A 17,875-nucleotide genomic window follows, 5' to 3' on the forward strand; every position below is an offset into this window, starting at 1 on the left:
TGTTCCACGTTTGTGAAACATTAAATACATATTTTGCTCATTTCTTAAACAGAGTAGGCCTATAGCCTACCCCCATTATATTCCCTCAAAACAACAAAAGAGCAATGAAAAGCCCCACGAGCAGTTCAAAACTATACGTTGATATATACTTATCTAAAAACGTTGATATTGAATGTAAATAAACGCTGACATGTATATACAGTTAGACTAGATGTATGAATAAGGTTATAAGCTGTATTGTATATACAGGTAAACTAGCTGTTTCTATAAGGTTATCACCTTATACATACATCTAGTCTAACTGTATATACAATACAGTCTTGAAATGTATTGGGATCAAATAAGTGGAAGTGCCGATTTCGCACTAGTCTTTTTCTTTTTCATATAATTGCTTGTTATAACAAGATATTTTATTCACCATTGATTATCCACTTCTGAAATTGTATTTATGATTGAAATTCATAGATACAATTAACTTTTTACTTACTCTGCTCCTACATTGTTTTATCAGACTAAAAGCGTTTATCTTTTGAGCTGCTTCCTCCATCTTGTCTCCAATCTCAGAGTTTGAATATCAGCGACTTCAACATACGAAAAAAAAAAAGACAGGAATCTCAAGTCTGTATGGAGGACAACGTGTTATTTTAATTCAGATTACAACGAGTCAGGTCAATCTTTATTTCTAAAGCGCATTTACAGACGGCTGAGCCGCACCAAAGTGCTTAAACGCAAGAAATGGACTGAGGCAAAAAGAAAAACAAGTAAAGGGTTAAAAGACAATGACTGTAGGAGTTAAAATAATGCACCTTTCTGGAATAAACCGGAAAGATAACTACCGTCAAGGGAGTTGATCTGTAGCTGGCCATAGAGTGAAATAGATGACGGGCCTTTCAAGTGACTATAGGCCATCATAGCTTCTGTAATGTGTGTTTCCGTAGTAAACAGAAATATTTTGCCAGGAGTCCTATGTGTGATAACGTGATTGCTCATTCGGGATTGTATTGGTAAGAGTAGGTTATACCTAATTTAGTATGATTTTAGGCAGAACTTTGAATCAAAAAACATGCTGTGATTTAATGTTTGTACGATTAAAGTCTCAATGCAAGGCGACAGCCAGCTCGTCAGGAGCAGTTAGGGTTAAGTGTCTTGCTCAGGGACACATCAACACCTTTCAGTTACAAGACAACTGCTCTACCTCCTGAGCTAAGCCGACAAAGTATGCAGGACTATATTCCAGACCTTTCGAGTCCTCTCTGAGAGTGAGACAGGCAGCCAGACCCATCTAATGCTCTCTGAGCTGGAGGCAGGCAAACAAAGACATGAGGACAGTCAGCCAGCTGAGAGAAGAGCCCCACGAGCTGCTGTCAGGGTGACTGCTGTCAGGGTAACCATAACTGGTCCTGCAGGTGTTCTGCACCTTCTCCAATGGAATGGGGACGTCGTCTGGTGGAGCAAGGGCCAGACTGTCCCGCACCTGAGCGCAGACAGAGGGTGAGTGGGTTTGTGTTTGTGTTTATGTACTTTGTTATACTGTGTGTGTGTTTGTGTTTATGGACTGTGTGTGGTAATGTGTGTGTGTGTTTGTGTGTGTGCTTAATTACAGTCAGGGTGTGTTTGTGTTTATTTTGTCTTAATGTAGTGCCTGTGTATCTGCTTATGTATTTTCAGTGATTGTGTGTTTAAGTATGTGGGTCCTATTTTAACGGTCTGAAACGCAAGTGAGAAGTGCGAAACGCAAGTAGCTTTGTCGGCGGATCTCTGGCACTATTGCTATTATACCGGCAGATAAATTACTCTTGTGCCCGACGCAAATCTAATATGGGTTGGTCTGAATACCCGTAGGTGTGTTTTGGGCGTAACATGCAATAAACCATGAGAGCACCATCCCATTCCCTTTAAGCGCCATGAGCGCATTTGAACCTGACGAGTTGATATTTTGACAGCGCGTTTCCAGTCTGCGCTGAGACAGATGCATGACCACACGAATTTCTAACTTTGAATGGCTCAGTTTATGGCCAAATACTATGGCCTAATTCACATATGGAATAGCGTTTTCTTCTACAACTTCAGAAACACAGAGTCGTCATGTAAATAAAGAAACTTAACAGAACTTAACACGTATGATATGCGGTCCTGTGGCCGCATATCATATCACTGTGGGTCTATTTAATAATATGCGGCAATACATTGACAAACATCGTTTTTTACCAGTGTTGCATACATTATCATTATCGACTAAACATTGACGTGGACTGTATTATGCGTTACGTGTTTAGTTTTTTGGCATTTAACCAGATGGCTGCACAAACACGCGCCAAGCATCATCCGCACTAAAACGAACACTCACTCGTGTTAAAACTATGTTTTCTCACTGTCGAATACTCATGAATCCTAAAAGTTATGGGCTTGTACACAATGTCTGTGTCAAGAAAATATGTGTTTGCTGTACGGTGTTTGCAGATGCATTAATTTAAAAGTACAACTTATAACCACTGTATCAGCTGTTCTTTCCCAAATAATTTAACCAACATTATCATTTAGCTACCCTAAAACGAGATTTTGCTTTGGAAGGCTGGGTTATACTTTGTTCGAGTTTATTATTGTTATTATTATTATTTCAATGAACTACAGTGTTCATTCATGCAGCCCCTATTGAAAGATTGTTTTTTTCCACAATCCACATGCTATTTCTATGCAGTTTCACACATATGAGCAATCTTTTACATCATAATATTTAAATTAGGCTAATTGTTTGTATGTTTGTGCTGTGTATAGCCTATGTGTGTGTAAGCTTATGTTACAGTTCCGACCTGCCTGGCACGTCAAAATAGCAAAACCAACTCCGCTATCCGCTAGGGCTCCTAGACCAGGATTTTTTCGGTCAGCGGCGCTATTGCAGAATCGATCGATCAGTAAGATAGCACCATGTATAATTTGCGCCGGAACACGCCTCTGCTTTACGCCGACACGCCTCTCAGGGCGCAAGTGTAGTGGCGCGAGCTTGCTGTGGGGGGAAATCAGCTTTGCGCCGGGTGCAAACTAGCAACGATACGATTCGGTGTAGAAAGACAATTGTGCTGGGTGGAAGATACGGCCCTGTGTGTGTTTTTGCGGGTGTCTTTATGTAGTGTAGCCTATGTCATGATGTGGTGCTTGTGTGTGTGAGAATGTGTGTGTGTTTCCTCTCACCTCCTCTGTCTTTTTGAGAACCCTGAGAAGGTTTTCTCCTAAAGCTGCTTTGACTTCCTCATCCTTCCATCCTCTTGCCAGCAGCTCTGCTACCAACACCGGCATCTTAGACACATCCTCCAGACCCGTTGGTACCCTGAACACACACACACACACACACACACACACACACACACACACACACACACAACCCCCCCACACACACGCGCGTGCACACGCACACATTGCAATTTTTGTCCAATATTTGACAACGTGAAAGTTGTTAGGTTGGACAGAGTTTCTACTTGCCTGTTCACTCCATCATAATCTCCTCCAAAGCCGATTATACTGGGTCCAGCTAATTTCTTTATGTAGTCAAAGTGATCTGGGACAAAGTCAATCACAGGGTCACAACAGAGTCAATGATTTATTGAATAAATTTCATTTTTTGGTATTTCTTTAATAGGTGCTGCCATCTTGATGAAATATTGTACCCGCTACATTGGAGACGTTGGCCGTAGGGCTGCATGTTACGTAGTCGTTGTAGAAGTTTATCATGACAATGCCGCCTTTGTCTCTCTGTGGAGGAAAGGTAAGAGTTAGAAGATTTGTTTTATTATGTGAGTACCGAAAGCAGCGCTCAACTATTGTTATTGTTTATTCTTTCTTTCTTATTCTCTACACATTTTGGGACCCTATTCTCCTTCCACATTTTTCACCTAGAGACTACATTCCACTTTTTAAGTGTTCAGATTAGCTTTGAATTGTGCACTACCAAGTTCAACCATGTTAAATATACATAACATGGTAAATATATATTAAACCTTTTAAGATATTCTATTATAAAATATTATTTTTTGTAATTGAAGTCAATGGGAGGAAGGCGAAGCCATCCAACTTAGGCCCCGTCCACACGGAGCCTTTTCTGTTAGGCCTGCATGTCCGTGGGTGGTTTAAAATCGATCCGGACCTATGCGGTTTCGTGTTAGGATTCGTGTGGACGCCTGAAACACAATTGATGACATCATTAGCCCCCCACCAGCTGGGGGACGTCAGAGTTGCGTTGAATTTTTTATTTATTTTATTATTTGTATTCTTTTTGTAGCTTTAAATACAGCCCCTTGATAAATTTAATTACTAACTGTACATTAAAAAATATTTCTGCTCAATTGAAACGGTTGAATCTCCTCGTAACGGTATGTTAGCATACAGCGCGCAGGGCCGCAGGCTGTATGCGCGCAGGCTTGATGCGCTCCACTTTTTTCTGTGGAGAAACAGCGTCTTGAATATTTACTACAGCGTTTCTACAGCTCGATGCGGTTTCGCAATCCGAATCAATTCGAATCCGTATTTACGGAGTTATTCCTGAACCGCATAAAACGACACCGGATCGTTTTATCGCCCGTTTCGGCTCCGTGTGGACGGGGCCTCACTTCAACTATTTCAGACTTTCACTTTGCAACTTGGTCATTGTTTAACCGTTCCCCCCCATTCAAACATTTAACAAATCAACACACTTGAACAGATTTTCGATATTATTGATACCTTTTCAATTTAATTTCATACCCGCTTCGTATATTTTCAGGTCTCATTGAATTCCGTTAAGTTTAGAATTAAGGCTAGAACGTGAGAATTCCAACGCAAAAAGTAACCATTTTGGAAGTCGCAGAGCATAACAACGACAATATTTGACCAACAAACACAATGTTAGGCGGAATTTATGCAGAATTTCTTGTTTCACTGGCGCTAAAATTATGAATCGATTGGAAATATGATTGTTATATTGGCCGTTTGTGTGTAGGGTCCCCCTGTTATTATGGCTAGAGGCCTGGTTCTTCCTACATATTCGGTGTACTTCCTGTAGATGATAATGCTAACGTGCTGGAATACAATCTCTTTCACGTCATGCTATCTAAACAAACACTACACAGTATAATACATTTTGTCTTACAAGAAGGTTGTCTCATATCTAGCTGTAGGTGAGTTTGGAAACTAAGATTCCTAGTGTTTAGAATTACGATTGCTTGTACTAACTTTCCATCTGTTACTGCTGTGTGATTTAGGCTTGTGCTGTTGTGATCAGTTAAGAGGCTTAACTGACAAAAGGCTTCATAGCTGGGCGGAGCCAAGTCTGCCTATTTAGCAGTCAGGAAGCTGACTAAACTCAGTATAATACATAATACAACTTGCTACACAACTTCAGTCCTCTCTCACGACAATAAACTCAACGAGCATTTCCAATCTGGTTTCCTTACACATCACAGCACAGAGACTGCACTCCTTCGAGTCGTAAACGACCTGCTCCTGTCTGTGGATAATTGTTCCACAACATTCTAATCCTTCTGGATTTAGGCGCTGCATTTGGGTTTATCAGCCCACTGATCCTCTTCCCAGCTCACTCACTGACTGCCTATCTGACCTAAAGCTCTGGATGCACAGTAACTTTCTCAAACACAGATAAAACAGAAATCCTTCTCATCAGTCCCAAATCTCTACAGTCCGAATCACATAGGGCCCTATCTTGCATCCAGTGCAATTGACTTTCTACACAGACGCATGTGAAGTTGCTAGTTTGCAACTGGTGCGGAGCGTTCTTTTCCCTCCACAGGCACACGTGGCTAAATTAGGGAATGATCTTGCGCCCCAAGGGGCGGTTCAGCGAAAGGAGGAGGTGTGATCTGGCGCAAACGTTCCCTGGTGCTATTTTGTAGTTTCAGAAAACAATTCCGCCATAAACCAGGAAATACCTGGTTTAAATTCAGTGGCGCGTTGTTCTGATGCTATTTTATGGGCGCATGAATAATGTTGCTCGTGCACCTCGCACATACACTCTGCTTTTCTAATCTACCTAGCCACACATTTTTGGTCAATTATTTGGGAAAGAACAGCTGATACAGCGGTAATAAGTTGTACTTTTAAAGCAATGCATCTGCAAACACCGTACAGCAAAACACATATTCTCTTAACACAGACATCGTGTACAAGCCCATAACTTTTAGGATTGATGAGTATTTGATCGTGAGAAAACATTGTTTCACCGCATGTGAGAATGCGGGCACGCGTGTTTGCATGTGTAAAATAATTAATGAATGCGGGTGTGCGTGTGTGCATCCACCTGTTTAAACACACGCAAACTAAACGTGTAACGCATAATACAGTCCATGTTAATGTATAGGCCTCTTAACGGGGGGGGCCACATGCATATTAGGAACACAAGTCGATAACGATAATGTGTACAATACTGGCAAGAAACGACGTTTGTTAATGTATTGCGTATATCATTAAATAGAACCACAGTTGCCACATATCATTTGTGTGTTAAGTTTTCTTTGATAAAATTTATTTGAAAGTTTTGGAAAACCTTGAACAAATTGTGAAGAATGTAGGCCTACCGTAAATGCATGCATGCATTACAAAATTGGTACACTTAAAGGTCTCCAAAAAGTTAGGTACCGATTTGACTACTTTGGTAGCTATAACTGCACCATTTGACAAAAGTTTCTAAACCAAGTCAATAATGACATTATTGCCTCTAGGAACAATAAGATCCTTATGGAGAGATTTTTCTGTAGTTAAGAGTTTTGGAAAACCTTGAGCAAACCATCAAAAATGTACCATTAATCCAAATGCATTAATCATGCTCCTTCATCGTGCCGATCTAAAGCAATTTCCATTTTATAAAATAAAAAAATGCTAATACGATATGCAAATGATCCAACGTTTCAATAATTCAGAAGTCCACTTGAAAGTGGCCTAGGGAATTAAAACTTAACATGTTTGCTTAATAGCCTCGCTAGCATTAGCATGCACATGGAAATTGCCAATATGGAGCGTTTGCCCATGCAACAACACACATTTTCTTCAAAGAAAGCCCATGGCAACATGTCTCGTTTAAATGTTATTTTAATAAAGCTTCTTTGAAAACTGGTCTTTATTGCCATTTACATTACAGCCCAATTCCCCTCTCCTGCACTACAATTCCCTTCTTACCTCTCGTCTACTCCTCTTCTTACCATTCCCCAATTCTCCTCTTCTCTTCACCTACCTCCATTCTCTTCTAATCTCCTCATTCGCATCTTCTCATTCTCATTTTCGCATTCTCTCTCATTCTAATTTCTTCTCATTCCCCCCCTCTCCTATCCTCCTTTCCCCTCATCAATAAATAATTTAATGAATAATAACTATTATATAAAAGTATCATGGTATTATAGATAGTGAAACACTATGCACACTTACAGAAATATATAATAAATTCTATTTCTCTCTCCTGAGATTTGAACTCACCACCTTGAGGAGAATGTTGTCGGGGACGTTTCTTTTGTGAGGACAGATGCCGTAAGCAGAGGAGTGGCTGAAGATGACGGGGGCTGCCGACATGTTTAGTACCTGGTTCATTACCTCCACTGACATATGGGATAGGTCTATCAACATTCCCAGCCGGTTCATCTCCTTGATCACTTGCTGTGATTGGAAGAAACAAGATTTGTAATTCATTACTTGCACTGCAGCAAGCAGGGCAAGTACTGTTAAACTCCTTCTTCTTATTCTACTTATCTGCCACTTTTTCGGTCGCTAACCACCCCCACAAACCAAAAAGACCAAAAAAATACCATTTGTTAACAATGTACCACTTTGGTACATCCTCATTAGAGATGTGTCATGGTCCGTCTGTTCCCTTGTCTTGTTTTGGTGTGTTTGCTGTTTTACTTTGGCATCTCTGTTTCTCCCCATGTCCAGTCAAGTTTCCCTCCTGTGTGATTACTGCTCCCTCCCCTAATGTGTTTCAGCTGTTCCTCGTTCCGTGCCCTGTGTTTGGTATTTAAACCCTTGTCTTTCCTTTGTTCCTTGTAAGATCATTGTGGTTTGTGGTGAGTTGCGTCCTGTGTGTTCCCGGTGTTCCCTGCTTTACCCGTGTCACCTGTGTCACCGGTGTTCCATGCCTTTTGCATTAATAAATTACCCTTTACCTGAACTGTCTGCTAATGGGTCCTACCTGCCTACCTGCCACACGCTAACCGTGACAGGGATGCACCAATCACAAACAATCAGAATCAGATCATGGTTTTCAGTTTTCTAAAAGCAAATTGGCAGATTCCGATACCGACTGCCGATATATAGATTTTCATCACATTTTCATCATCATCATATAAACTATGCATACATTATTTAGAATCTAGATAATGAGCTTCATATGTATGCATGTATGTGTATATATATGTGTGTATATATATGTGTGTATATATATATATATATATATATATATATATATATATATATATATATATATATATATATATATATATAGTATGTAGCCTATTGACTGACCTTGCCAAATGGAGAGAGCCCGTTGTGTTCGGAGTGTCCAGACTCGGTGTCCACCAGCCAGTTATCAGCCCTGTTGGCAGAACAATCAAAATTACCTCATGGTTCCTTTATTTGGGCATTTCTCATATTCCTTCTTTCCTTACATTCTTTCCCCAATGCATCGGTTCCTTTTCCTTAGACACTAATTTAATATTAAACAGCCAGCTGCTGGTTCTCTCATGTCGCCAGATATCCCTAAGTCAACACATCCTATAAGGCTATATGTGTTCCCACACCCCCTTAGGCCCCGTTCACAGTCTCCGCAGATAGGTTCTCCAGCTGTATATGTTTGTTTGTATGTGTGTCTGTGTGTCTGCATTTCTTGATTTGTGTGTGCGTGTGTGTGAGCTTGTTCCTACAATGGTTTGTTGCACAGGGATGTGTGTGTCATCATGTGTCTGTTTGTGCCTCAATATGGTTTGTGTGTGCGCTTCTACCAGGGTGTGTTGCAGGAGTGTGTCAGGGTGAGGTAGCGGACCCCCAGGAGGTACATGGCGCGCAGGGTCCCAAGGGAGCTGTCCAGGGAATGACCCCCCTCCACCCCGATCAGACAGGCCGTCCTTTTATCACTGAACGCCGCTCTGATCTCTGACCGCACAGCAGGGGAGAGGTTCACAATTAGTGGGAATAAAGTAGAATATTTTGTTATGGTATATATAACGTTCCTTGGATTAGAGTAGTAGAGAAGAGGTTATTGGTATAGAGTATTTGAGTATAGAGGATAGTGAGTGAGTATAGTGAGAAGAAGAAAGAGGGGGGGGGGGTGGCTTCAGTTCCGGGGGTTCAGTTTTGGTATGTGTGTGGGGGGGGGGGGGTTTGCTCGGGTATGGCTCAGTTTATGGCAAAATAATAGGCCTAATTCACACATTGAATAGTGTTTTCTTCTACTACTTCAGAAACACTTAGCCGTCATGTAAATCGGAGTCATCAGATTTCTTTTTTTTGTATTTGTATCACGTTCGTAATTATAATGTCGATTTTAAATAATTTTACATACTTGATTACATTGCTACTTTATGCCGGTCACCAATTTTTGCATTGCAGTCTTGCTGTGCGTGCAATAAATTGTAAAGTTGTGTTTTCGAGCTGGTTTGCTAAAGAGGCTAACAATAACAATGACTAGCCAACGAGAAACTGGAAATATACTACGACCAAAAGGGGACGTGCCCCCGCTAATTCCGCAAGAAAGCTGGGAGATTTGCAATTTACGACTTGCACGATCCGGCGTACCATCGAAATGGATTACAGCATGAGACGACTGAGAGGGGAAATCATGACAGCAACTGTATTTATCCTATAGCAAAATGCCCTTGCCCATACCAGCTCAAAAATCAATCTTAATTCATTGTTAGTTACTTAGGATAAACGTGTCCATTAAAAAAAGTGTTAGTAAATGGTAGGAAGTACAGTCAAAAAGATGATGATGTATCAAACAAAAGGGTTAGAGCGTTTAAAATGAGACGCGTTGACTGTGAGTCTGACCTTGGCTGCTGGTGGTGAAGCGAAATGTTTCTGGATACTTCTGACACATCCTGTGGATCACATCGATCTGTTCCAATGTCTGTCTCACTGCGTCTTTGTATTGAGTATCACATGGGACGAAGGCTGACCAGAACTACAAAGGCACAATGGATACAAAGACAAACACAGAGTGAGTAGACATTGGAAGCTGCCAATCTTAATCTCCAAGGTGGACACTAAGCGCTGCACAGTATTCAATTCAATCCAAAGAGCTTTATTCCAAAGAGAAATTCATTTGTGGTCAGGCACATACAATCAAGACATACTTCAACAATAAACAGTTAGTAATAATCGTGTACGAGAATAAATAAAGGCATAAAAGCTAAAAATTCGACAGCCTGATGGAAGCTGGAACAAAGGTGGACATGGCTCGTTTGGTTCTTAGAGGCAGGGAACAAAGTCTCCTTCCTGAAGGTAGCAGATGGTACTGGTTGTTGAGGTTACGAGTGGGGTCCGATATGATCCGTCTACTTTTCCTGATGGCCTGTTTTTCCTATATGGCTGTGAGAGTGGTCTGTGGCTGTCCAATGATCCTCCCACTCATCTTTATGATCCTGTTAAGGGGACATTTGTTCACCTCACTCAGGGAACCCAAGGATGCTGAAGGCGAGGCGGGCTTAATGAAGGAGTTGTTAAATGACTGAAGTATTGTTTTGTCGACTTGCAGCCCTCGTAGCGTCTGGAGAAAGTACAGTTGTGGACATTTCTACATTTCATGCGTTACTTTTGACGGTGAGCTTGAGATCAGTGATGGAACCGAGGCATGTGTATTCTTCCAGTCTCTCGGTTATCTGGCCATCTAACTGAAGAGCTGGGGGGCTGGTGGAGGAGTGCCTGAAATCTATGAGCATCTCTTTGGTTTCGGAGATGTTCAAGGTGAGATGGTTATCCCTGCAACAGAGAGAGATGTCGTCCACCGCAGACTGCAATTGCTGCACTGAGTTTGAGTAGAGTATTTAATATATATCATGTCAGGATTCTCACTTCTGCAGTCGTTGGTCTAGTGTCAAGTAATAGACACTGAACAGAAATAGTATGCACTAAGTATTCGGATGCAGCCCAAGACTAAAGCGTATCTGTTGACCAGATTATCTTACATATATAGCTTTACATTTAAGGCAATACTTGTCTTGAAATTATACGGAGGAGGCGGGCCGTGCTGGTGTCACGTACCATTGTTGTGAACGGCAGTTACCGTTTCAGAACGGCATGTGCCGTTCTGAAAGTTTTAAATGCACTTGAAAGGTCAATGAACACCAGCCTGGCAAAGTTCCCTGGTTTCTCCAGGTGCATGTGGACATTATGAAGCAGCGTCTCAACTGAATCATCAACCCCTCCGTCCTTCCCATAGGCAAATTGAAGTGGGTCAGTAAAGCCACCCACCTCCATCTGCAGTTTAGTGAGAATGAGCCTTTCAAAGCTCTTCACCACTATTGATGTCAGGGCTACAGGGCGAGAGTCATTATTGCAGGTGGGGTTGCTGTGTTTGGGTACTGGACAGATGATGGAAGACTTCCAGAGGGCAGGGACGGAGTGCTGTGCTAGTGAGCGGTTGAAGAGCCCAAAGAAGACTCCTGAGAGTCCCCTGCAGCAGGTCTTCAGGAGGCGACCTGATATCCTGAGAGTCCCCTGCAGCAGGTCTTCAGGAGGCGACCTGATATCCTGTGCGGACCAGCTGCTTTGCTGGGGTTCACTCCTTTGAAAACGTTCTCTACGTCCTCCCTCTGTACTGCAAATGCTGCTGTGGATACTGAATTGTCTGTTAGCCCATTCATGAGTGCCTCTTTTTCTGTGGAAAGGTCTTTCTGCTCAAACCTGCAGTAGAAATTGTTGAGATCTTCATCAAATTCAGTTGGGCTTTGTTCTGTGGGACATTTTGTGTTACAGTTTGAGGAGAGGCCGACCAGTGTCTTAACAACCTTCCATGCTTTATGTAAGAAATGAACCCTATATTCTATGGCAAATTATGATTATTGTCAGGCATATTCATTAATGTTGGAAAATATTTCCCGTATAAATTCGGTCTGACATGAGTTGGGCCTAAAATGCTCATTCCAAAAACGGTACTATAAACACAGGACTTTGAACCAATCGAACATGCTATTTTTCTAAACGTTATCTGTATGGTCTGACATGTTATGTAAGTTTGGAAGATGACTTGCAAAAAGTGAAGATATAAGGAGTAGGACGAGAATCATTCGTCAGTGTCTTTGCAAACCTCACTCGGCTTTGTTGTGGCTTGTTTGCGGGCAACCATAATGTCTCTGGATACTGGATCCGGACTCCCCGACTCCTCATGCTCTCTTAGTTAGTTCAAGTCATAGAACTCGGTTATTTTCTTCCGTGGCGTTACCGTCTTGGAAAAGCTTTTCCACTTTTTCCTTATACACTCTTTTGGCCTTCTTAATTTGTTTGTTGAGTTTTGCCTGGATCAGTTTTGATTCTGTTTTCTGAGTTAAAAGCAATTTTCTTTTCATTGATTGTTGTTTTGAGTTCTTTGGTAATCCAAGGTTTATTGTTGGAGAATATTTTAACTGTCTTTGAAGGTATAATGTTTTCTTCACAAAATTGGATGCATTCTGAAGATTCATGAGCTGTCCCATTGCTTTACCCTTTCCATTAACACATCCTCCCGTTGTAACTGGGTTTTGTAGGCAGGTATAAGGTGTATTACATAGTGATCAGCAGTGCTCAAAGGTGTTTTTTGCCTTGCTTTGTAGGCGTTTTTCACATCACCATAACAAAGAGTATTATTGTCCCTGCTGCCATTTAAACCTACTGCTGGAAGGTTGGTAATGAGGTAATCAGTCTGCAGGAATTAAAAATCCCCCATAATAAATAAAGGTGAATCTGGATTATCTCTGTTTCTATGCGCTGAGCGTAGTTTGTGATTATCTCCGCTGCGCGTGCGTCGTTGCCAGAGAGTGGGACATAAACAGCTACCACTGTCACTTGGCCAAACTCTCGGGGGAGGTATCTCGGTCTAAAAGACACACATAATAATTCCACGTCTGGTGTGCAGCATGTTTCTCTGAAGCTGGCCGATCTACTCCATGCTTTATTTACATATATACACACAGACCACCCCAAAAACTTTTCCCACTGCTGGGGCAGTCTCTGTCCGACCTAAGTGGCACGCCAAATCCAGTAATAATTCAGAGTCAGTTATGGTGTTATCGAGCCATGTCTCGTGATGCAGGTCAGACTGGCCTCTCTATTTGCCCACTGTAATTTGCAGTTTGCTTGTAGCAGTACAACCAGTCTTCTACTGGTGGACAATGGGAGGTTTTTGGGGAAAGGTTTAGACAGCATGAGGATCTCAACAGGATCGCTCCCTCTTAAAGCACATAGCTTAAGGGATATGTTGGTTATTATGGTTTTGAATAGTGAAAAATAAAGACAAATATACACAAAAATATATTATAAATAAAATAGATAAATAAAAAATGATCTGATACATTCAATTGCAATTTAGTTGTGTATCAGACTCAATTGCATGTATAGCATAATACACTTATATAGCATAATACACTTACTTAGTCGTAAGTGTTTTATGCTAATCAGCAATACCATTATTATAAGGTATGGACAAAAGGCTACCTGTGCCCCCAGCTTCCCCGCCTTGATCTTGGGGATGTTGGTGTGTGTAGTGTTCAGCGTGTTCAGATCCACTTTGTTCAGCTGGTTGTTAAACCGTTCCCGGAGCTGCCAGGGCAGGTCGTTATGACTAAAGGAACACAGGTGAAACACAGGAGATAAAACAAACTTTTGTCAAATATAACTTGATCCACAACAAACCTGATCAATGCATGGACCAACCGAGCAAAGGTACCGGTCCCGCATGTCCGAGAGAGCAGTTCGCATGAGATGGCTGTGATCCAGCTGTGCCTACCGTACACCTAACCCCCTAGATAGGTAAGATCGTACTCAGCCAGGGAAGTTCAGGTCCATGCTTCAAGGTTAATGCAAGGGGGGTAAGGGAGGAGACCATGCAGAGTCCAGGTGATATTATATAGCGTTTAATGAGGCAATAAGACAATCTATGCTTGGGCGTGCCAAGTTGTGGGCTAGCAACAATGAGGAAGACGGTCGAGAATCACAGGAAAAAGAGCCACGTGAGAAATCTGCTCATCTAGGTCATTAACCACGCACACTTTGCAAATGCCACTAAATTCTACCCGCTGTGACTTAAAGAGGACGTATTATGCAAAAATGGCTTATACCTGGCCCTTCACTTGCTCCACATGTTAACCATGACTTAAGTAGGGGAAAAATCTGAAATCTGGCCGTGCCCCTGTTTGTTTGCTGTCTTGTTCCGAAGTGTGGTTCTGAACAGGTCTGATAGGACAGGCCGTTTTGATAATACCCCGACCTTGACGGCATGGATAGGGACATTTGTTTTAACCAGCCCCTCTCAGGTGAAGAACCACTTCCAGTTAAACCACAGCATATGCTCTGTAGAGGGATGCATGTCGGTCTGTCTGGGTAGTGGTTGACAACAGTGCCCAAGACAAAGTTTCGCTTTTCAGAAACTTATAATGCCACGCTGTGTGTGTGTATGGATGGTGAGGCTCTGTCTGCACATTCTCTCAAATCCCAGAAATGGCAGGACAGAGTGGATTTTATTTTATACACATTTTTGTTTGTGTGTGAAAAACACATCCCTTCGGATTGCTTCCGCAATGTGGGCCAATTCACAGCCGCATTGCTTCTGTTAAAGCTTAAACATGGAGCAATTACACAGATGAAAATAATGCATACAGAATTGTAGCAGCAAAACTATTTACATCAGCCTCGGCAGGAATATGTCGCAATTTCCAATAAATCGAAAATGAAATATTGACTATTCAACATACACAAAAATATCCCTTTACTTCCAAATCAATTGTAAATAAGTGTTGCAAATGGCAATTCAAGGATGAGGGGGATTATGAGAAGTACATGTTCATTTTTAGACTTTTGTATTTGAGGTTGTTGCCCTGGTTGTTTCACAGAAATTTGGTATCCAAAACGAGACGTTATAGATACACCTTCACACCATGTTATCAAAAGCAACCTATTGTGATGTACCGCAGTCCAACATTGGCTTGTAGGGCCGACTGCTATCTAGATTAACAATCATATAACAGATAACGATAATTATAGGTACATGAATGTAGCTTACCGCTATGGATGCAATGAGAGTACTATGTGTAGAGTAACAGGTTATAGGTTATATAGGTTGTTACTTTTGCCATGTAATATAACATATACATTGACTATGTGGACTATAACAAAGCTCCCGATAGTGATTGTTTAAACTGAATTATTCACTGGCTAGATCCGTAAATAATCGACCTTGACCTTGAAAACGATAAAACGTATAATATGGAGCTCTCTCGTTTAAATATTTCTTCCGCAAAACTGTGAATCAACTCCCCTTAGAACAACTGCAACTATGAAAACCTACTCAAGTGGTAATGGTTTGCGATGTAACAATGCTACGTTGCTACACTGTGTTCAAAGCTGCTTGTCAAAGTAGTTTTAGTATTGGGTTACTTTCGTATTAAATAGGGGAAAGAATTCCATCAATATTTCTCATAGTAGTCCAACAAACAATTCATGAACAGGTTTTACATTTGATAAACCATTATACATTAATTTGAAAAACAAAGGCATAAGCATTTTAGTCAATGGTAGCACCTTATTGTCAGTCAGCTAGTTAGAAGATAGAAAGTAAGGCCCGTTTACACGAGGACGCTTGCAGGTAAAAACGTCCAAATATTTTATCGGAAGTGCCTTTTGTTTAGATGGTGACAGTGTTTTTGGGGCTTAAAAACGCAAAAATCTGAAACCACCCTCCAGAGTGGAAAACTTGAATACGCTCCGCCGTAGCGTTTCCGTCTACACTGCCAAGACGCAAAACTCTGCTCAGATCTGCTCACATAACGTATGCGTTAACGTCACATACAGGCCCAGTACAGGGAAATAAACAAACATGTTGGATTATTTCCATGCGTCGGACCGTCAAGCTGCTCTGGCAGCTCTAATAAACTTACAGGAGTCTTTCCAAGAAATGCACAGGATATGTACAGATAGTATTACTGAACAGCGAAGGATCTGTAATTATGTTTTGGTTTTCGCGGCGCAGATAAGAGAAGAAGGAAGATTCTACGCATAAGCTCAGACATGGTGGTGTTGTTTGATGGTGTATCACAGCACCACCTAGCCGCCTGGCATTCATACCCAATCGAAATCCACACACTTTTGCGTCACCGTATGCACGCAGATTTCCTCCCGAAAACGCTCGTCTAAACGCGGAATAAAAAGTGAAGACGCAACGCCACTTTTGCATCTTCCGTTCAGACCATCATCATGTAAACATAGCCTAAGAGGTTAAGAGATCAACTAGTTAGAAGAGGTTAGTTTAGTTGAACGCTAGCCAGATAGATGTCAGCTAGTAAGTGGACATCTAATTAGTGGTCAACTATAGTAAGAGTTTACATAATGCTAGTTATAAAGTAGCTAGTAGAAAGGCAGATCCTTAGATATCAAGCGGTTTCAAGACATATAGTTAGAGGTCCACTAGCTGGACTTGTTGATTACTCACCCATCTATCAGAGGAGTCTCAGACATGAGATTCAAAGCTCTGGTCATGTACTGATCCTGAGCCGTGATTTGAGCCACGACAAAGGACATGACCCCCATAAGTCTACATACATGCGCTAAAGCCCTAGATAACATTATTTCCACTTCTGTCTCACAAACACAGAGACCTAAATCGCACAATCTACGCGACTTCTTCAGTTGTTTTTTCCGCTGGGTCTAAGTCATGAGCCAGTTTGTGTCTGTCCGTTGTAGTGTCTGAAGTCTCTACCCTTTTCCTCCACACTCAGCTGTTCTCCGCCTGGATTCTGGAGATTTCCAGAGAAGCCCGTCACGCCTCCTCTTTGGCCAAGGTGGACGTTATCACACAGCAGATGACCATGTTAATCATTTACATGCCAAAGAAGAATGAGTACAGCTCAGAGAAGATTGGTCAATCCAAATGAAAATATCCAGGAAAGGGAGGGAGAGTAAAAAGATTCCAGTTCCAAAAGCTTTGGAGAAAACATCTGGTGATAATGATTCTGAGACTAAATGATAACAGCTTGCAGTATTTCACAACATGTTTTCTTACATTGGCTTTCGGTTAGGGTGTTGGTTTCTGTAAGACCTTTATTTGTCATTTGACAATTATGTAATGCGCAAATTACAAACCTCATGTACTGAGGTTTAAGGGCGTGTAAGCATTAAGCAACGAGTCAATGAAGGACTACATTCCACATGGCACTCATAACACCTCCTAACAGCCCTCTGAGATGACCCTTGTTTACCTGAGTAACCCCTAAAACTATAACCCCAAGGGGAGCCAGGGAGTTATAGTTCACCTGCCGTATGATTGAATTTACCACAAACTTAAAGGAAGCCATTGAGGAAGTTAGGAAAAAGTAAATGAAGGCCCACATTCCAAGGGAAAACCACGTCTTACTATTTTATACCTTCTGCCGCCCCCGAGATAAACCCTGTTACTTAGCTGACTGAGTGTTTACACCTTAAATGCTATAAACTTTTCTTTACCTGGCTCACCTCATCCTGAGAGGATAAGACGGGGAGGGCTTACTTCAAGATTCAAGATAATTTATTGTCATTTCAGCCATATACACAGTATACAGTGAAATGAAATAGCGTTTCCCAAGAACATAAGGTGCAACATAGAGCGACAATAATAACAAAAAATCAACAACAACAACAACAACATGCTACATATAACTGCAAACCAGTAAAGTGACTGTGGAATTTG

The 17,875-nt window shown here is 41.5% G+C and overlaps 1 protein-coding gene across 1 annotated transcript; it reads right to left on the reverse strand.

Annotated features, from left to right (window-relative positions):
• Window positions 1-619: 619 nt before the first annotated feature.
• On the reverse strand, window positions 620-17,037 carry dpep1 (dipeptidase 1). Its single transcript, XM_030377267.1, has 10 exons — window positions 16,643-17,037; window positions 13,654-13,780; window positions 10,015-10,147; window positions 8,970-9,120; window positions 8,494-8,563; window positions 7,453-7,629; window positions 3,663-3,747; window positions 3,478-3,553; window positions 3,190-3,325; window positions 620-1,474 (listed from the first exon to the last, which is right to left on the reverse strand). Exons 1-10 carry the CDS (start codon window positions 16,774-16,776, stop codon window positions 1,283-1,285), a joined length of 1,281 nt encoding a protein of 426 aa, XP_030233127.1. The 5' UTR covers window positions 16,777-17,037; the 3' UTR covers window positions 620-1,282.
• Between the last annotated feature and the right edge of the window lie 838 nt (window positions 17,038-17,875).

This window comes from Gadus morhua, chromosome 14, assembly GCF_902167405.1.
Source record: "Gadus morhua chromosome 14, gadMor3.0, whole genome shotgun sequence".
Classification (NCBI taxonomy): Eukaryota; Metazoa; Chordata; class Actinopteri; order Gadiformes; family Gadidae; genus Gadus; species Gadus morhua.